This window comes from Leuciscus leuciscus, assembly GCF_965113295.1.
Source record: "Leuciscus leuciscus genome assembly, chromosome: 2".
Classification (NCBI taxonomy): domain Eukaryota; kingdom Metazoa; phylum Chordata; class Actinopteri; order Cypriniformes; family Leuciscidae; genus Leuciscus; species Leuciscus leuciscus.
Window position 1 is genome coordinate 39,334,451 of NC_138726.1, and position 18,439 is coordinate 39,352,889.

Below are 18,439 nucleotides of genomic sequence, written 5' to 3' on the forward strand. Positions count from 1 at the left end.
ACCTTGACCTTGACCTTGATTCAGTCTTCAGTATCTTCCTTCATCGGCGATCCGTGTGTGTGTCGATATTTTCTGTTTCTACTTACACTGCATGTTTGAATGCTGATTACTGAATCTGTATGGTGTTTGGTGCTGCTATGCCTGACTTTGCTACCTATCGCAGTCACATTTGTGATGTCACAACACATGAATAGTCACAACACATGAATAATTTGTAACTAGTTAAAAATTTATGAAATGTATTTAACAGTACCAAATGTACCATTAAAAGTAACTTAAATCTCAAAGGCTTCTGAGACATTTTGTTCAGCTGGTTAGTGTAGAAAATTCATCCAATAATGATTCTCAATTCAACATTGTCTCTTCTAAAAAAAGTCTGTACAGTATGTGTGGTTAAACATAGCATACGAATACAGGATAAAAAAAAAAAAATCCAAAGACTTCTAGCTGCAGACTACATGTTATCTCCTCAAGCAGGAATCTCCTCAACTCTAATTCTGTGTGAATGAGAAGGACAGTGCTGGAGCCCTGCTGCACCTGCCCTACTTCCTCGCTGCTAACCATCAAATCCTTCTTTTTCTTCATCAATCCCCTCACTTTCAGCACTCTCCTCATTTTTATCCACTCATAAACCTCTATCATATGAATAACAGACATAAAGTTAAAGCATCAGTTCAGATCATTGGCCACACGCATACATAAAAATAAAGTTTTATGTTGTTCTGTACACACAGTTCAGTTGTTTATGGATTTCTGGGAACAACTAAATTCTACAACCAAATTCAGTCTTGAAAGATTCATGTAGTGACAAGCACATACAAACATAGCATCTTCTTTCCTGCGGCTGTGACTGAATCCAATTAATAGCAACTATTCCTTGAATACGCAGGGGTGCTGAAATATACTGAACCCAAACTATATATTTATGATACGACAATATGTATATTATTTCAGATCTATGAATGACACAATTTACAGCATCTCTTAAAATACCATTAGGCTGGATGTTAAGTGTGAGTGGACCAATTTGAATAAAAAACAGGGCCAAAAGCATAATGATAATTACACAACTCATATTTCTCAGGAGACCTCAGATTTAGAAATAACTATACGACAGGGATGGATATAGGCACTGTCTATAAAGGACAGAGTGTTGACTCATCTCAAACAGTAATTCTCGCTGTGTGTGTGTGTGTGTGTGTGTGTGTGTGTGTGTGTGTGTGTGTGTGTGTGTGTGTGTGTGTGTGTGTGTGTGTGTGTGTATCACAGAGCTGAGAGTGTTTGCTGTGTTTCTCTGCAACCGTGGCCAATTCAACAGATGCTTTCACTCTATGTGCTGGTGATTCTTACGGTTCTCTGCCCAAAGTCAAATGGATGGAGCTGATAATCAAGGCCTTTGTGCCATCTGTAAACTCATTTACAAGAGAGAGAGAGAGAGAGAGAGAGAGAGAGAATAAAGGAAAGGAAGAACATCTATAAATTGTTTTTATGTAGAGAATGTTTCATATTTTCAATCCAGTTGGCATGAAGACCAAAATTGAATTGGTTTCAATATGTATTATGTGTGTCACTCTCATCTCAATACAAATTATGCAGATGAATCCTTAAAAAAAAAGCTACCAGAGACATTTTATTTCTAAAATCCAGAGAGCCAATTAACAGTAGGTCATGCATTGATTTATACTGCCTTCATCCTCAGACCATCTTACTGTGTGTGTTTTTGCAGTACCGTGTGAACGGCACAGGAGTCGTGCAAGGCGAGTGAATGACTGCAGATCATTGCAGAGTGCGATTCCTATTGTGTGGTTGCTTGGACACTGTTGCCATAGCAACAGGCTCTAGAGCAGTGTAAAAATACAGAGAATGAAATAATAAAGAGATTGTGTGAAAACCCATCCTTTCACTTCATAACAAAGATTTGTCTTAAACTAACAGGACAGAATTATCACGTATGTAAAGACTGGAGGAAGGACTCTCCTAGTATAAATAACTGACATACTTGAGCTCTTAATAGTATCATTATTCATTGAGTGAGTTCTCAAAGTTAAGTGTTTGTCACAAACTCTCACAACAAAGGTTTTTTTTCCTGAGGCCACTGATCCACCTTATATGCTAAAGCTAGAATGCACCATTTGGCCATTCACTGACCTGGACCAATCCAGTGGTTTTCAAACAGGACTTCTCTCTTTTTTGAGTCCCTCACAAAGGGATTATATATATATCTTACATATATATATCATAATATTTGGGGGTCCTTGGGATCAGAAAGCTTAAAACCTCACGGATTATTCCATGTAAAGCAGGGATGTAATTATGCCGTTTAGAAAAAGGGGAATCCCTCCAGTCAGATTTATGAAGGAGTCACTCACAATTACTCTCAACAGATTAATAAGAGATTCTTTACCCAGTCTGATCAGACACAGCCAACAAGTCTATCTCTTCACTTCTCTTGTACAGCTATCCATACGATCTCTACATGAGTGGCTCAAATGAAGGCACTCACCACCACTCACTCATGGTAAGAATGCTGTGGTTGGGAATATCTTATATGCTGGTCAGGGCCTCTTACTGTGTCACATTCATATGTGAGTGTGTGTGGCGGATAGGCAACATCGAATTTAGTTCTTATTTACTTATCTTATTTACAATTTGACAACAAAACTGAACTCAAACCAACATTAGGTAACATGGATACCAGTTGTGGACGAAGTACACAAATCAAGTACTTGAGTAAAAGTACAGATACTATTAAAATATTGTTCCAGAAAAAGTACTCATTTTTGGTTTACTTGAGTAAGTACTTGATTTTTTTTATGTACTCAAGTATTAAAAGTAAAAAGTACTGATCGATGAACCATATATTTATTCTAGCCAGACAAGTCAGCACCAATAAGATGCATACATTGAAAATGTATTGCTAATAAGCAAATGTTTTATTTTACTGCATACACTTATTATACACTATCAAAACATTAAGCTCTGTTAGTCAATGATGATTCAAGTGTGCAAACTAATGAAATAATATACCATATAGGATTTTTTAAAATAGGGGGAAACAATTTTGTGCAAATATGTGGTAAAAAAAACAACAACAAAAAACGTCACATTGGGCAAAATGTGTTAACATTTCAAGAGGAACGCTATGCAAATAGCGGGGAAGATGTATGGACATTTAATTTGCATTATTTGATCTAAAATCACATACAGACGGTGACACACAAATGTCCACAATTAAGCATTTCAAAGCTTAAAAAAGCTTTGCCCTTTTACTGAAGACATATAATTTCATTGACAATAGTCAATACTAAAATTCATTAGGAACTTACTTTTTGCATATTCAAGCTCCAACAATATCCTTGTTCTTGGCTCATTTTGACCGGATCGTTGAATCAGTGAGACAATAGTAGCTGCAAATGGATCAGTCCAATTCGATTATTTGTGAACCAATTTAACGTTCATTGGAAAGAATGAACTCGTTCACAAATCGAACATCGCTTTTGCGTCTCAGAGGGGGAGGCGATTTCTTCAGTTCAAAAGGAATGAGATGTTTTTATGTAGTGGAGTAAAAAATACAATATTAAGCTTTAAATGCAGAGAAGTAAACGTAAAAGTTTCCCAAAATAAAAAATAGTCTGATAAAGTACAGATACTTGAAAAAATGTCTACTTTGTAAGTGTCCACCACTGATGGATACTGATTATAATGCTATGGTTTATTTTCTGTATATGCTGAACAAAAAAACATGTTACTCCACACCCTGTCCTCCTCTAAAAAGCTACAAACACAAATACAAATGTACAGATAAGAAAATAGCACTCAAAAGCTAAAAGGTTATGCGCTGGGGAAAACACCTCTCAGGTGGACTGAACAGCACAAGCACCTGACAGGGCAACCCATGTGAAACTGCTTATGATCAGCTTTGAACCGTTTAATAAAGTTCTCTCCTGCTTTGCACAGCTTATGGCAATAACTTTTCATGTAGCAGCTCACTCTGCCACCTTTCAAATGAGTGACACAAACCAAACTAATTGATAATGAAATTCATTATTATATTTTTACTATAGATTATTTGTTGCGGCCCTACTGTATAATCTTCTGTGGAATTTTCACTTCCTTATAACCATTCAACTGCAGCTACTGAAAGCCATACAATCAAATATGCTTAATGTCACAAAAGCAAACAAAACATACTGCGTGATGACATTTAAATAGTAATTAGGGCAAGCTGATGGACAAAAAGAAAAGCAAGCTGTTGAATGAGTGTGCTCCTGTTTGTCTGGGTGGATATAATTGACCCTCACAGGAGTCTAATGGAAAAACATATAGATATGCAAAATGTTGCATGGGGTATTGGTCGTTATGCAACCATGGTGAAGACTTGTGTTTGTTTCTATGCGTGTCTTTGTAAAGAGACTGAATAGAATGCAGTGCGATTCGATTTTATAATGTCTCCAGATGGTTGATCTGTATTTGAACAATTCCCAAATGAGAGACTGTGATTTCAGGCAGGTCTAGAAACATTGTGAGGTGGAAGGGAAGAAAAGATGAGTTCAATCTCATTTCTGTGCTTAAATGTGTTCTATGATAATAGTTCAGACAGATATTACTAAAACAAGTGTCCTACCTGCTCTGTTCATTTCCAAAATCTCCTCCTGGGCAGCGGGAGCACAATGGTCACTTTGTGGACTGTGGTGGGGTGAGTTCATGGTGGACTTACAGTAGTTAGGTGAGCCTAGCTGGGGGGCACGGGGAATATGCTTGTTCTTTTTCTTTGGTAGCTTCTGCTTAGCCATGGCTAGAGAGTAGTACATCCCAAAGTTATTGACGATGACAGGCACAGGCATGGCGATGGTTAGTACACCCGCCAGAGCACACAATGCACCCACCAACATGCCTGACCAAGTCTGAGGATACATGTCTCCATAGCCCAACGTGGTCATAGTCACAACTGCCCACCAGAAGCCAATTGGGATGTTTTTGAAGTGGGTGTGTTCACTGGCACGCGGGTCATTGGGATTGGCACCGATTCGCTCGGCGTAGTAGATCATGGTGGCGAAGATCAGCACTCCAAGCGCAAGAAAGATGATAAGCAGGAGGAACTCATTGGTGCTGGCACGGAGAGTGTGTCCCAGTACGCGCAGGCCCACAAAGTGTCGTGTCAGCTTGAAGATTCGGAGGATCCGAACGAATCGCACCACTCTGAGGAAACCCAGAACGTCCTTTGCTTCTGAACCAGAAAGCCCGCTCAGGCCCACCTCCAGGTAAAATGGCAGGATGGCCACAAAGTCTATGATGTTTAGGGTGTTTTTGATGAATTTCTTTTTGTCCGGACAGAAGGTGACACGCATGAGGAACTCAAAGGTGAACCACACCACACACACTCCCTCGATGTAGGTTAGGTAGACCACCGTCTCTGTCTCCAGGTGAAACTTGGTGGTGTTGTCAAGAGCGTTAAAAATTGTGCGGTTAACGATGGGGTTGAAGGCCTCGTGTGTCTCCAGGCAGAATGTGGTTATGGACACCAGTATGAAGAAAAGCGAGGCAAATGCCACCCACTGCAGGAGAGAGAGAGAGAGAGAGAGAGAGAGAGAGAGAGAGAGAGAGAGAGAGAGAGAGAGAGAGAGAGAAAACAAGGGGTAAAAAATGAGAAGGGAAAAAACACAATGTTGATTTAAAAATCCTTTTGTTTGCATCCAAAAACAACTTCCCAAGGAGGCAGGCATGTACACAAAACCTGTCAGTGATTTGCTAAGTGATTTGAATAGGTGTTTTTATTGTTTAGCCTAGAGCTGATTTAGACATACTAGTCAAATGTGTCTGATACTTTGGGGTTATTTCAAAAACAATTTTGAAAGAAGTCTCTCAAGGCTGCATTTATTTGATAAAAAATTAAGTCAAAACAGTAACAATGTGAAATATGATTACAATTTAAAATAATTAAAATTTTCTATTTGAATGTGTTACATGATGCTTCAGAAATCATTCTGATTTACAGCTCAAGAAAATTTTTTATAATGATCAACATTGAAAACAGTGGTGCTGCTTCATATTCTTGTGAAAACCTATTTTTTCAGGATTCATTTTCAGAACTGTTTATTGTAAACATATTTTGTAACACTATAAATGTAATTTCTGTCACTTTTGATCAATTTAATGCATCCTTGCCAAAAAATGTCTTAATTTCTTTTCTTTTTTTGCTTTTTTACTTAAAGGCACACTAAGATTTTTCGATCAAAATATCCAAAAACCACTATAACATGTTATATATTTTGTCCGGGAAACCCTCCATCTTCCCCAGCTCCACCTGTATAGATCTGCTACGGGGGTATTTCATGTATGTTATATGTGCAGCAGCAGCAGCATGTCTTACATGCTCACAGCAGCATGTTTGTGAATGTATTGGCAGTAGCAGGTCTTATTTGCTATTCAGCAGCAGCAATAATCATTATCAGCAGCAGCAGCCGAGCTGATCTGTTCTGCCAAGACCAAATACATAACATTAACACATCTCTCAGAGAGTTGTCATGACATAAATAACATTTAGTCCCCAGTCTGTGTGTTTATTGTTAGAAATGTTAGCCAGAAAGCACATTCCAACACTATGGCACTGTGATTTTCTATATACAAGTTGGAAACAATGTAACTAACCATCTAAACAAAACCAGTGATGATTAAACTAAGCTAGAAATATATTAGCTGTGATTTCAGGAGCTAGGGGCTCTCAAAGATGCTTTAGAAGTGTTGTGATGAGCACAATGAAGGAACAATAAAGAAACAAATTCTGTCTTTTTCTTTCTCTCACACCCTCTCGGTCATTTATTCTGTTTATTTGTTTTATTTAACCTTTATGCCCTAATAAAATCCCCTCCTTGAACTGCCACCTTAACGTGGTGGAGGGGTTTGAGTACCCGAATGACCCTAGGAGCTATGTTGTCCGGGGCTATATGCCCCATGTAGGGTCTCTCAAGGCAAACAGGTCCTAGGCAACGGGTCAGACTAAGAGTGATTCAAAAAGCCATTTATGAGGAATATTAAATCGAGGACCGTGACGTCGCCTGGAATGGCGCAGCCGGGGCCCCACCCTGGAGCCAGGCCCGGGGTTGGGGCTCGTATGCGAGCGCCTGGTGGCCGGGCCTCCCCCCACGGGGTCCGGCCGGGCTCAGCCCGAAGGAGCGACGTGGGGCCGCCTTCCCGTGGGCTCGCCACCCACAGGAGGGACCGTAAAGGGCCGGTGCTGAGAGGATCGGGCGGCAGTCGAAGGCGGGGGCCTCGACAACCCGATCCCTGGACACGGAAACTAGCTCTAGGGACGTGGAACGGTGGCGGGGAAGGAGCCTGAGATTGTGCGTGAGTTTGAGAGGTTCCGACTAGAGATAGTCGGCATCACCTCTACGCACGGCTTGGGCTCTGGAACCACACTCCTTGAGAGAGGATGGACTCTTTACCACTCTGGAGTTGCCCATGGTGAGAGGCGGTGGGCTGGTGTGGGTTTGCTTATAGCCCCCTAGCTCAGCCGCCATGTGTTGGAGTTTACTCCGGTGAACGAGAGGGTCATTTCCCTGCGCCTACGGGTCGGGGATAGGTCTCTCACTGTCGTGTGTGCCTACGGGCCAAACGGCAGTGCAGAGTACCCTGCCTTCTTGGAGTCTCTGGGAGGGGTGCTGGAACGTGCTCCGACTGGGGACTCCGTCGTTCTACTGGGGGACTTCAACGCCCACGTGGGCAACGACAGTGACACCTGGTAAAGAGAGGGGCGGAGCTGTCAACTGATCACCACCTGGTGGTGAGTTGGATCCGATGGCGGGGGAGGAAGCTGGACAGACTCGGCAGACCCAAGCATACTGTAAGGGTCTGCTGGGGACATTTGGCCGAATCTCCTGTCAGAGAGATCTTCAACTCCCACCTCCGGCGGAGTTTCGACCGGATCCCGAGGGAGGCTGGAGATATTGAGTCCGAGTGGACCATGTTCTCCACCTCCATTGTCGAAGCGGCCGCTCGGAGTTGTGGCCGTAAGGTCTCCGGTGCCTGTCGAGGCGGCAATCCCCGAACCCGGTGGTGGACACCAGAAGTAAAAGATGCCGTCAAGCTGAAGAAGGAGTCCTATCGGGCCTGGTTGGCTTGTGGGACTCCTGAGGCAGCTGACGGGTACCGGCAGGCCAAGCGAACTGCAGCCCGGGTGGTTGTGGAGGCAAAAACTCGGGCCTGGGAGGAGTTCGGTGAGGCCATGGAGAAGGACTATCGGCTGGCCTCGAAGAGATTCTGGCAAACCGTCCGGCACCTCAGGAGAGGGAAGCAGTGCCCTACCAACGCTGTCTACAGTGGAGGTGGGCAACTGTTGACCTCAACTGGGGCTGTCGTTGGACGGTGGAAGGAATACTTCGAGGATCTCCTCAATCCCGCCGGCTCAGAGGTGGACTCATCCATCACCCAAGCTGAAGTCACAGAGGTAGTCAAGAAACTCCTCGGTGGCAAGGCACCGGGGGTGGATGAGATCCGCCCTGAGTACCTCCAGTCTCTGGATGTTGTTGGGCTGTCTTGGCTGACACGCCTCTGCAGCATCGCGTGGCGGTCGGGGACAGTGCCTCTGGGATGGCAGACCGGGGTGGTGGTCCCTCTTTTTAAGAAGGGGGACCAGAGGGTGTGTTCCAACTACAGGGGGATCACACTTCTCAGCCTCCCTAGGAAAGTCTATGCCAGGGTACTGGAGAGGAGAATACGGCCGATAGTAGAACCTCGGATTCAGGAGGAACAGTGCGGTTTTCGTCCAGGCCGTGGAACACTGGACCAGCTCTATACCCTCTACAGGGTGCTGGAGGGTTCATGGGAGTTTGCCCAACCAATCCACATGTGCTTTGTGGATTTGGAGGAGGCATTCGACTGTGTCCCTCGCGGCAGCCTGTGGAGGGTGCTCCGGGAATATGGGATCCGGGGTCCTTTGCTAAGGGCTGTCCGGTCCCTGTACGACCGAAGCAGGAGCTTGGTTCGCATTGCCGGCATTAAGTCAGACTTCTTCCCGGTGCATGTTGGACTCCGGCAGGGCTGCCCTTTGTCGCCGGTTCTGTTCATAATTTTTATGGACAGAATTTCTAGGCGCAGCCAGGGGCCGGAGGGTGTCGGGTTTGGGGACAACACAATTTCATCTCTGCTCTTTGCGGATGATGTTGTCGTGTTGGCCCCTTCAGACCAGAAACTTCAGCATGCACTGGGACGGTTTGTAGCCGAGTGTGAAGCGGCTGGGATGAGAATCAGCACCTCCAAATCCTTGCCCACTTCAGGTTGGTGGAGATTTCCTGCCTCAAGTGGAGGAGTTTAAGTATCTTGGGGTTTTGTTCACGAGTGAGGGAAGGATGGAACGGGAGATTGACAGACGGATCGTTGCAGCTTCTGCAGTAATGCGGTCGATGTACCGGTCTGTCGTGGTGAAGAAAGAGCTGAGCGGCAAGGCGAAGCTCTCGATTTACCGGTCAATCTACGTTCCTACTCTCACCTATGGTCATGAGCTTTGGGTCATGACCGAAAGGACAAGATCCCGGATACAGGCGGCCGAAATGAGCTTTCTCCGCAGGGTGGCTGGGCGATCCCTAAGAGATAGGGTGAGAAGCTCGGTCACTCGGGAGGAGCTCAGAGTAGAGCCGCTGCTCCTCCACATCGAGAGGGGTCAGCTGAGGTGGCTCGAGCATCTGTTCTGGATGCCTCCTGGACGCCTTCCCGGGAAGGTGTTCCGGGCGCGTCCCACTGAGAGGAGACCCCGGGGAAGACCTAGGACACGCTGGAGAGACTATGTCTCCCGGCTGGCCTGGGAACGCCTCAGTGTCCCCCCGGAAGAGCTGGAGGAAGTGTCTAGGGAGAGGGAAGTCTGGGCATCTCTGCTTAGACTGTTGCCCCCGCGACCCGGCCCCGGATAAGCGGAAGAAGATGGCTATGGCTATGGCATGGCCCTAATAGTCTAGTCCCTCAGCTAAATAAATATGGACTGTTACTCCATTGCCCTTCCCTGAAAGGATGGTGAATTGAGCTTACAAAATATATGCTATTATAAACCGTACTGTTTTTTTTTATGCCCAAATACATTTCTCAGTCTTTAAAGGAAAATTTGACCATGAGCATTTTTACTATTAAAAAGGCCATGAAAGAATGTATCCTCAAGCTGTCCTCTCAAAAAATGTTTTATTTTCACAGCATATTAATTATATATATATATATATATATATATATATATATATATATATATATATATATATATATATATATATATATATATATATATATTTGAAGTACAATGAGTTCTCCGCCTGTTAGCGTGTCCTTACATTTCTTTACAGGTGAGAAGAATGGTCCGCATAACATGGCCTTGTGCAAACCTCCTACAGCAAGTCCCACGCATATAGTCTTACACCAAGACCACATGCTTGAGCAACACTTCCAATCTCAGAGGTGAAACTCAATGCAGCAATACCACAGCTCAACTGAAGGATCTCAGTAACTAGTCAGGTGTAATAGTCCAGTGCACAGCAGCAGACAAAAATCAAAGGAGGCAAAACTATAGCCCTAATAATGACCTTTGACCCCTGATTTACCTTAGCCGTGTAACATAAAGCTCTATCTTATGTTGGGCATTAAGTTTTATTCATATATATCATTTTATTTAAAGAAAATAATATTTGTATTCGGCATGGAAAAATATTTATCTTAAATAAATGTTGTTAAAGAAATGCTTTTGAACTTTCTATTTATCAAAGAATCATGAAAAAATTAAACTTTCACAGAATCAAATCACAATTTCTGAATTTCTCATTAGAAGTTATAATTCATCAACACAATGCACATTAAAACATTACCAAATAAATTTCTGTAGGGCTGACAGGTGGCTGAATCCCAATGACCAGTTCATGTCCATGTTGAATGGCTTTGTCAGCACAATTGTTTACCTGTGATATTGATTATTTTCTCCTTATTCAAACAGATGAATTACTCCTGCTGGACTGTTTAGGTTGAGAATCATGTTACTCTGCTTACTATCATCCAAAGATTAAAGACCGGTAACCCAAAACTCTCTCGGTCAGTTGCTCTACCTCAATAAAACCCACAATGAATGGATTGTGTCTGATTAAAATGCTCAACACTATGTATGTTGAACACTCAGAGTGCACTTTTTAAAAAATATAAAATGTGAACTACTTTTCACAAATGTGAACTGCTTCATTCAGGCAAATGGCATAGTTGTTGTTTTCTTCAGTGAAAAAAACACTCAGCTCACATGTTAATGTATTGCTATAATAAATACGTAAGTTAAAAGCACTTTAATAAACATAAATTGGAGTAATACAGTAAAAGTGTCACACTCAGCTTTTGCAGACAAAGATTAGATGAAAAGTGCAAAGTGACCCTTTTGCCAAAGTTTTTCTGCAGCACTGCATGGCAAAATGGTGAGGGTGCAAGAGGGAGAGACAGAGTGAAAGAGAAGGAAAGAGGCTCATTCAAGTGTCTCAGAAATAGCACAAAATCCTCCCCCTTCTCCCTTACATCACCTCTTACTCTCAATCTCTGGTTATACCTCTCTTCTGAAGATGAAAGCTTGTCACGTTCTCTTATGTAACCAAACACTGCCTAACACAGTGCACCCACATTTGGGACTGCGACTGTATTTGTAGATTCATGTGTTTTGCATCTGTGGGGAGGGCCCGGCTATTGGGTTTTTCGTTTATGGCTGTGAGTGTTTCCGCTGCTGTGCTTTCATTTTTGGACAATAATGCCCCACAGGGGCTAATCTGGGATTCCAGATTAATTCCTGCCTGTTTATGGCCATCTGTATTAATTATAAAGTTGCTAGCGGCAAACTGGTTTCTTTCTTTACTAAAAAATACCAAAAAAACACAGATGCCAATCAATCTCACATATCTGTAGACTGTTTCCATTTGCTGTTCCATCTTTTCTGGCTATTTTTATTATTAAAATATACAATATATATTCTGAGTAAAGGAACAGTGTTCCAAGAGTGTATACAGGACACCAACATCATTGGGACTCTTTTAATGGATCTTTCTGCAGGTTACACTAGTAGGTGGCAAAACCGGATAGGCTGCGTCCGAAATCTCATACTCTCTTTAGTATGGAACCGAGAAGGAACTGATCAGAACAGGGAGTATAAATACACAGGGTGAAATCAGGAAACTAACTAGACACAGGTGGAGGAAGATTAACTAATCAGGGATTAACAAGAACAGGTGCAGACAAGACAGAACATAATTGTGACATCACTACTGAGACTACAAATGCTTCAGGTCAGGTTTGCTTTCTGTGGGGAAAGAGATGGAATTAACAAAGGATACACAACCTTTAAAAATATATATTTTTGTTTTAATAAGTATTTAAAAAAGGTATTTGTCCACTTACCTGATATCCAGGGGCATTTTTTAGTTTTATGAGAAAATATTTTTCTACCCATATTGAAACACATATATATATATCAGTGGGGATTTCTTTAAGACTGCAAGGGAAGCTCCCCTATAATGTCAAAAAAATTATGGTCAAATATGCACTATTGTGTTAACATTTTGACTAAAAATGCGTTAGAAAATGTTCATCTCAAAGACGAGTTCGTTCAAAATCAGCTACATATAGCAGGTCGGCTGACTCGATTTCCTTCTCATACATTCCTGTAGCGTCACAGTGCATTTCCCTGTTGAAGAAGCCATAGACAGTATATAAACTGGACACAGCGACCCCATTGGATTCAACGGAGACAAGTGAAGTCAATTAGAAGCACTAACTTCCTGATGGTCGAGCGTACTGCGCAGACTCAAACTGAGCTTGACGACGTAGATGTGACGTGAGCAACCCGTCGATCTACTAGTAGCTGTGCCGAGAGAAATCTGAATCATTCCCTTCCGAAACTTGCAGAGACGGAGAGTGTGAGTAGGTCCCCCTGGTTGAAGCCCAGCGTCCATTGACTTCAATGGGGCTGCTTCGAACTGTTTTTTTCAGTGCTTCGAAACTAGACGGTCATTGGATAAATGCTGCGATTATGTCCCGCCCACGGACGCTCAGCTTCTCTGGGGGTGAATGAGGAGTGGGCTGGCCTGGACTCCTGGCTTCTGCGTGATGATTGGAGGGTTTTTCGAAAGGCTGCATCTCCTTTTGATTGACAGCGATTTCATACAATAAAAAGTCGCTGACGCTGAAGCTTTTCGAGCTCAGTCCCATCGCGGATTTTTCAACTGTAGTCAAAAGACAAACTGCTGCAACCTATTTCTTGGTATTTGCTTGTCGAAATTGCTAGCCAATTTTCATAATACATTTCACACAATTATATATTTATACCTTTATTATATTACTACTTTTTATATTTTTTATATTATTATTAGTAATAATTAAAAAATAATTATTAAAATAATTTTAAAAATATATTAGTAGTAGTAGTATTATTATACTTTATTATATTATTATTTATACCTTTATTATATTTTTACATTTATACAATTATATTTAACTCTGCTGGTCATTGAGAGGACACTGGTCAAGTCACTGGAAAAGACGCCTAGTTGGTACGACAGGGTCACAGAGCATTTTCTTGAAAAGGAACGTAGAATTTACGTATAAATAAATGGACAGTTTTTATGATGTAGGCCGAAAATGAGCTTCCCCTCTTTGAAAGACCAGCAGCCGCCACTGATATGTGTATGTATGTATGTGCATCTTGCTCAGTTAAATTAATTAGAATGTGCTAAAGTAACACGATTTAAAAAAATAAATAATCTCATTATGTTCAATCCACCTATATACTTAAAAAGGAAGTTTACTTAATCCATTTGTTTTGGGACTACATTAATCATTTTTGTTGACAACTAACTGGGCAGTGGTTCCCAGCATGCTTTGCAAGGGACTACATTAGAAGAGAACATTTAGGTATTAAGTGTTATTTTATGTGTTTTTCCAGTAAAGGGAAAGACATGTTAGTGTTCAACGTTCAGTTATGTTGGATATTTAGAGGAGTTTCTGTAATGTTTTTGAATTTTGTGTGCTGAAGAGTGGAGCTTGTGCTTTGGCTGTGGGCACTTTTTACTATACAATACTCTACTCAATACAATACTATAATCTATACAAATGTCAATGCTGACACCTTTATTATTTGTTCATTATTGTGTATAATGATGAATGAAACTGCTTGTTTAAACAGAAGTACATTTATTAAAGTAAATTAATAAAAATAATAATAATAATTTGGACCAGAACATTTTGTTTGACAAATGTAATAGTTAGTTAGTTACTATAGAATAAATTAATTTACCAATTAATTTAGCCTAAACCAATTAAATTGTGTTGATCTAACTGATTTATTTTGATTGAATAAAATTTAATTGAGTAAAAACTTTCTTCAATTAAATTAATGGTATTTAATTCATTTTTTGAATTGTATTATGTAATTTTGAAGTAATTAGGCCGTCACCTAAAAATGTATATATAAATAAAAAAAATAACAAATTATATAAATATATATCCTATATATATGTCATGAACTGCTCCGAGACACGAAGGTTAAGATCCAAGTGCAGCTTTTATTGAAGGGGTAATCCAAAGGCGTAATCCAAAGTACAGGCAAAAGGTCAAAACACAGGTAGGCAGTCCAAACAAACAAATAAAGAAACAAACTAACAAAACAGGCAGGGACCAGAGGCAAGAGAGTAATCCAGGGACCAGGGCGAGATATTCAAAAACCAGACAAGAAACCAGGGAAAATGCTCGGAAATGCAGACTAACAGTACAACAAGACTTCGCAGTGAGTGAATGAATGAACATGGTATAAATAGACAGACTAACAGGATGAGACAGGTGAATACAATCAGTGAATGAGGTACAGGTGAATGTGATCAGTGATAAGTGATGATGAGTCCAGGCAGTGAGTTATGGGAATTGTAGTTTGTGAGTGAATAGGAGAGTCTTATGTGGAGTGCCCTCTGGTGGCTCTCAAGGGCACTCCAGCTGGTGATCGTTACATAGCCCCCCCTTTAAGGAGCGGATTCCAGACGCTCCTAAACTGTCCAGGAGGGAGGTGGAGCGGAGGCGGACCCGGGGGCGGGATGGAGGGCCAGGCCCGTGGAGCGGCAGAGGACCTGGATACTGCAGCAGGATGGGAGGCCAGGGCGGATCAGGCTGTGCAGGTGACCAGGGTGGAGCAGGGTGTGCAGGTGACCAGGGTGGAGCAGGGTGTGCAGGCGACCAGGGCGGCGCAGGCTGGGCAGGCGACCAGGGCGGAGCAGGCTGTGCAGGCGACCAGGGCGGAGACAACCCTTCAGGCGGCCAGGGAGGAGACGAACCTTCAGGCGGCCTGGGCGGAGACTTTCCCTCGGGCGGCCACGGCGGTGAAGACCCCTCGGGCGGCCACGGCGGAGGAACTGGAACAGACACCAACGGCTCGGGAACTGGAACTGGCACCACCGGAACTGGCACTGGAACTGGTACCACCGGAACTGGCACTGGAACTGGCACCAACGGCTCAGGAACTGGAACTGGCACCACCGGAACTGGCACTGGAACTGGTACCACCGGAACTGGCACTGGAACTGGCACCACTGGCTCAGGAACAGGAACAGACACAGACACTGGCTCCGGCTCAGGAACTGGAACAGACACAGACACTGGCTCCGGCTCTGGATCTGGAACAGACACCGGCTCAGGGAAAGGCATGTCGGCAGCCATCTCTGCTGAGGGTAACTCTGCTGAGGACACTGGCTCGGCGGAGACCATCTTGTCCCGAGACACTGGTTCGGCGGAGACCATCTTGTCCTGAGACACTGGCTCGGCGGTGGCCATCTTGTCCGAAGACACAGGTGTGGAGTCGGCCATCTTGTCTGAAGACACAGGCGTGGAGTCGGCCATCTTGTCCGAAGACACAGGCGTGGAGTCGGCCATCTTGTCCGAAGACACAGGCGTGGAGTCGGCCATCTTGTCCGAAGACACAGGCGTGGAGTCGGCCATCTTGTCCGAAGACACAGGCGTAGGAAGAGGAAGAGGAACCGATTCAGGCTCAGGATCAGATTCAGGCTCAGGCTCAGGATCAGATTCAGGCTCAGGAACACATTCAGTCTCGGCTGGACGAGACTCTGGATGGGCGGACGTGACGTGAAGCTCTGACTCGGCAGGACTGACGTGAAGCTCTGGCTCTGGCTCGGCAGGACTGACGTGGAGCTCTGGCTCGGCAGGACTGACGTGAAGCTCTGGCTCTGGCTCGGCAGAAGTGACGAGAACAGTCTCTGGCTCGGCATAAGTGAGGTGAACAGTCTCTGGATCAGGATCAGCACGCTCTGAGCTTGACGGGACCAGCAGCGAGGGCTTTGAGCTGGGTAGGACCAGCGGCGAAGAGGATTCTGAGCTGGTTAGGACCAGCGATGAAGAGGGCTCTGAGCTGGACAGGACCAGCGGCGAAGAGGGCTCTGGGCTGGACAGGACCAGCGGTGAAGAGGGCTCTGAGCTGGACAGGACCAGCGGCGAAGAGGGCTCTGGGCTGGACAGGACCAGCGATGAAGAGGGCTCTGAGCTGGACAGGACCAGCGGCAATGAAGAAGGCTCTGTGCTGGACGAGACCAGCGGTGAAGAGGGCTCTGAGCTGGACAGGACCAGCGGTGAAGGCTCTAGCTTGGCGGGCATGTCGCTTGCTGTCTCAGGCGCGGCGGGCATGACGCTCTCAGTCTCAGGGGCGGCGGGCATGACGCATACTGCCTTGGCTTCGGCAGATTTGGCGTGAAGTGCGGGCTCGGCTGGACTGGACGTGACGGCCTTCCTGGCAGCACGTGCAGACATTAACGGAGGATCGGCCACGCTGGAGATCGGTCCTGTACGGCCATAGACCGATCTGGTGGCTGGCCTGATTGCTGGCAAGACGTGGAGCACGGTCTGAGAGGACACTGCGGGTTCAGGGAGCTTCTTCTCCTCCTCGCCCACAGTAAACAAGGAACCGCTCCACAACAGGGCCAGGTCAACGTACCTTTCTAAAGACCCGAGCGGATCAGGTTCGGGCATCAGTGACCGGAGTGGTTCCGATAATCCCCCGCGGAAGAAGATCATCAAGCACTGGGTGCTCATTTGTGCAAGATGTGCCAGCTCGAGGAATTCTGCGACATAATCCTCGATGGCGCAATTCTCTTGGCAAAGACGGAGGATCTGGACATCAGGACTCCAGGTAGGCATGGCTGCTGGATCTAGGTTTGGCGAAGTCTTCTGTCATGAACTGCTCCGAGACACGAAGGTTAAGATCCAAGTGCAGCTTTTATTGAAGGGGTAATCCAAAGGCGTAATCCAAAGTACAGGCAAAAGGTCAAAACACAGGTAGGCAGTCCAAACAAACAAATAAAGAAACAAACTAACAAAACAGGCAGGGACCAGAGGCAAGAGAGTAATCCAGGGACCAGGGCGAGATATTCAAAAACCAGACAAGAAACCAGGGAAAATGCTCGGAAATGCAGACTAACAGTACAACAAGACTTCGCAGTGAGTGAATGAATGAACATGGTATAAATAGACAGACTAACAGGATGAGACAGGTGAATACAATCAGTGAATGAGGTACAGGTGAATGTGATCAGTGATAAGTGATGATGAGTCCAGGCAGTGAGTTATGGGAATTGTAGTTTGTGAGTGAATAGGAGAGTCTTATGTGGAGTGCCCTCTGGTGGCTCTCAAGGGCACTCCAGCTGGTGATCGTTACAATATATATATACACTCACCTAAAGGATTATTAGGAACACCATACTAATACTGTGTTTGACCCCCTTTCGCCTTTAGAACTGCCTTAATTCTACGTGGCATTGATTCAACAAGGTGCTGAAAGCATTCTTTAGAAATGTTGGCCCATATTGATAGGATAGCATCTTGCAGTTGATGGAGATTTGTGGGATGCACATCCAGGGCACGAAGCTCCCATTCCACCACATCCCAAAGATGCTCTATTGGGTTGAGATATGGTCACTGTGGGGGCCATTTTAGTACAGTGAACTCATTGTCATGTTCAAGAAACCAATTTGAAATGATTCGAGCTTTGTGACATGGTGCATTATCCTGCTGGAAGTAGCCATCAGAGGATGGGTACATGGTGGTCATAAAGGGATGGACATGGTCAGAAACAATGCTCAGGTAGGCCGTGGCATTTAAACGATGCCCAATTGGCACTAAGGGGCCTAAAGTGTGCCAAGAAAACATCCCCCACACCATTACACCACCACCACCAGCCTGCACAGTGGTAACAAGGCATGATGGATCCATGTTCTCATTCTGTTTACGCCAAATTCTGACTCTACCATCTGAATGTCTCAACAGAAATCGAGACTCATCAGACCAGGCAACATTTTTCCAGTCTTCAACTGTGAGCTCGTGCAAATTGTAGCCTCTTTTTCCTATTTGTAGTGGAGATGAGTGGTACCTGGTGGGGTCTTCTGCTGTTGTAGCC

General features: G+C 44.2%; 1 protein-coding gene across 4 annotated transcripts in view; it reads right to left on the reverse strand.

The window, feature by feature from the left end:
• Positions 1-18,439, reverse strand: part of kcnc1a (potassium voltage-gated channel, Shaw-related subfamily, member 1a) — a 59,920-nt gene that overhangs the window by 22,246 nt on the left and 19,235 nt on the right. For all 4 annotated transcript variants that reach the window (XR_014203819.1, XM_082162270.1, XM_082162272.1 and 1 more), the window contains exon 2: positions 4,625-5,555. Coding sequence is in view for 3 of the 4 variants with exons in the window: in XM_082162270.1 (XP_082018396.1) it covers positions 4,625-5,555 (931 nt within the window). In the remaining variant the exon portion in view is untranslated. The remainder of the gene's footprint in view (positions 1-4,624; positions 5,556-18,439) is intronic.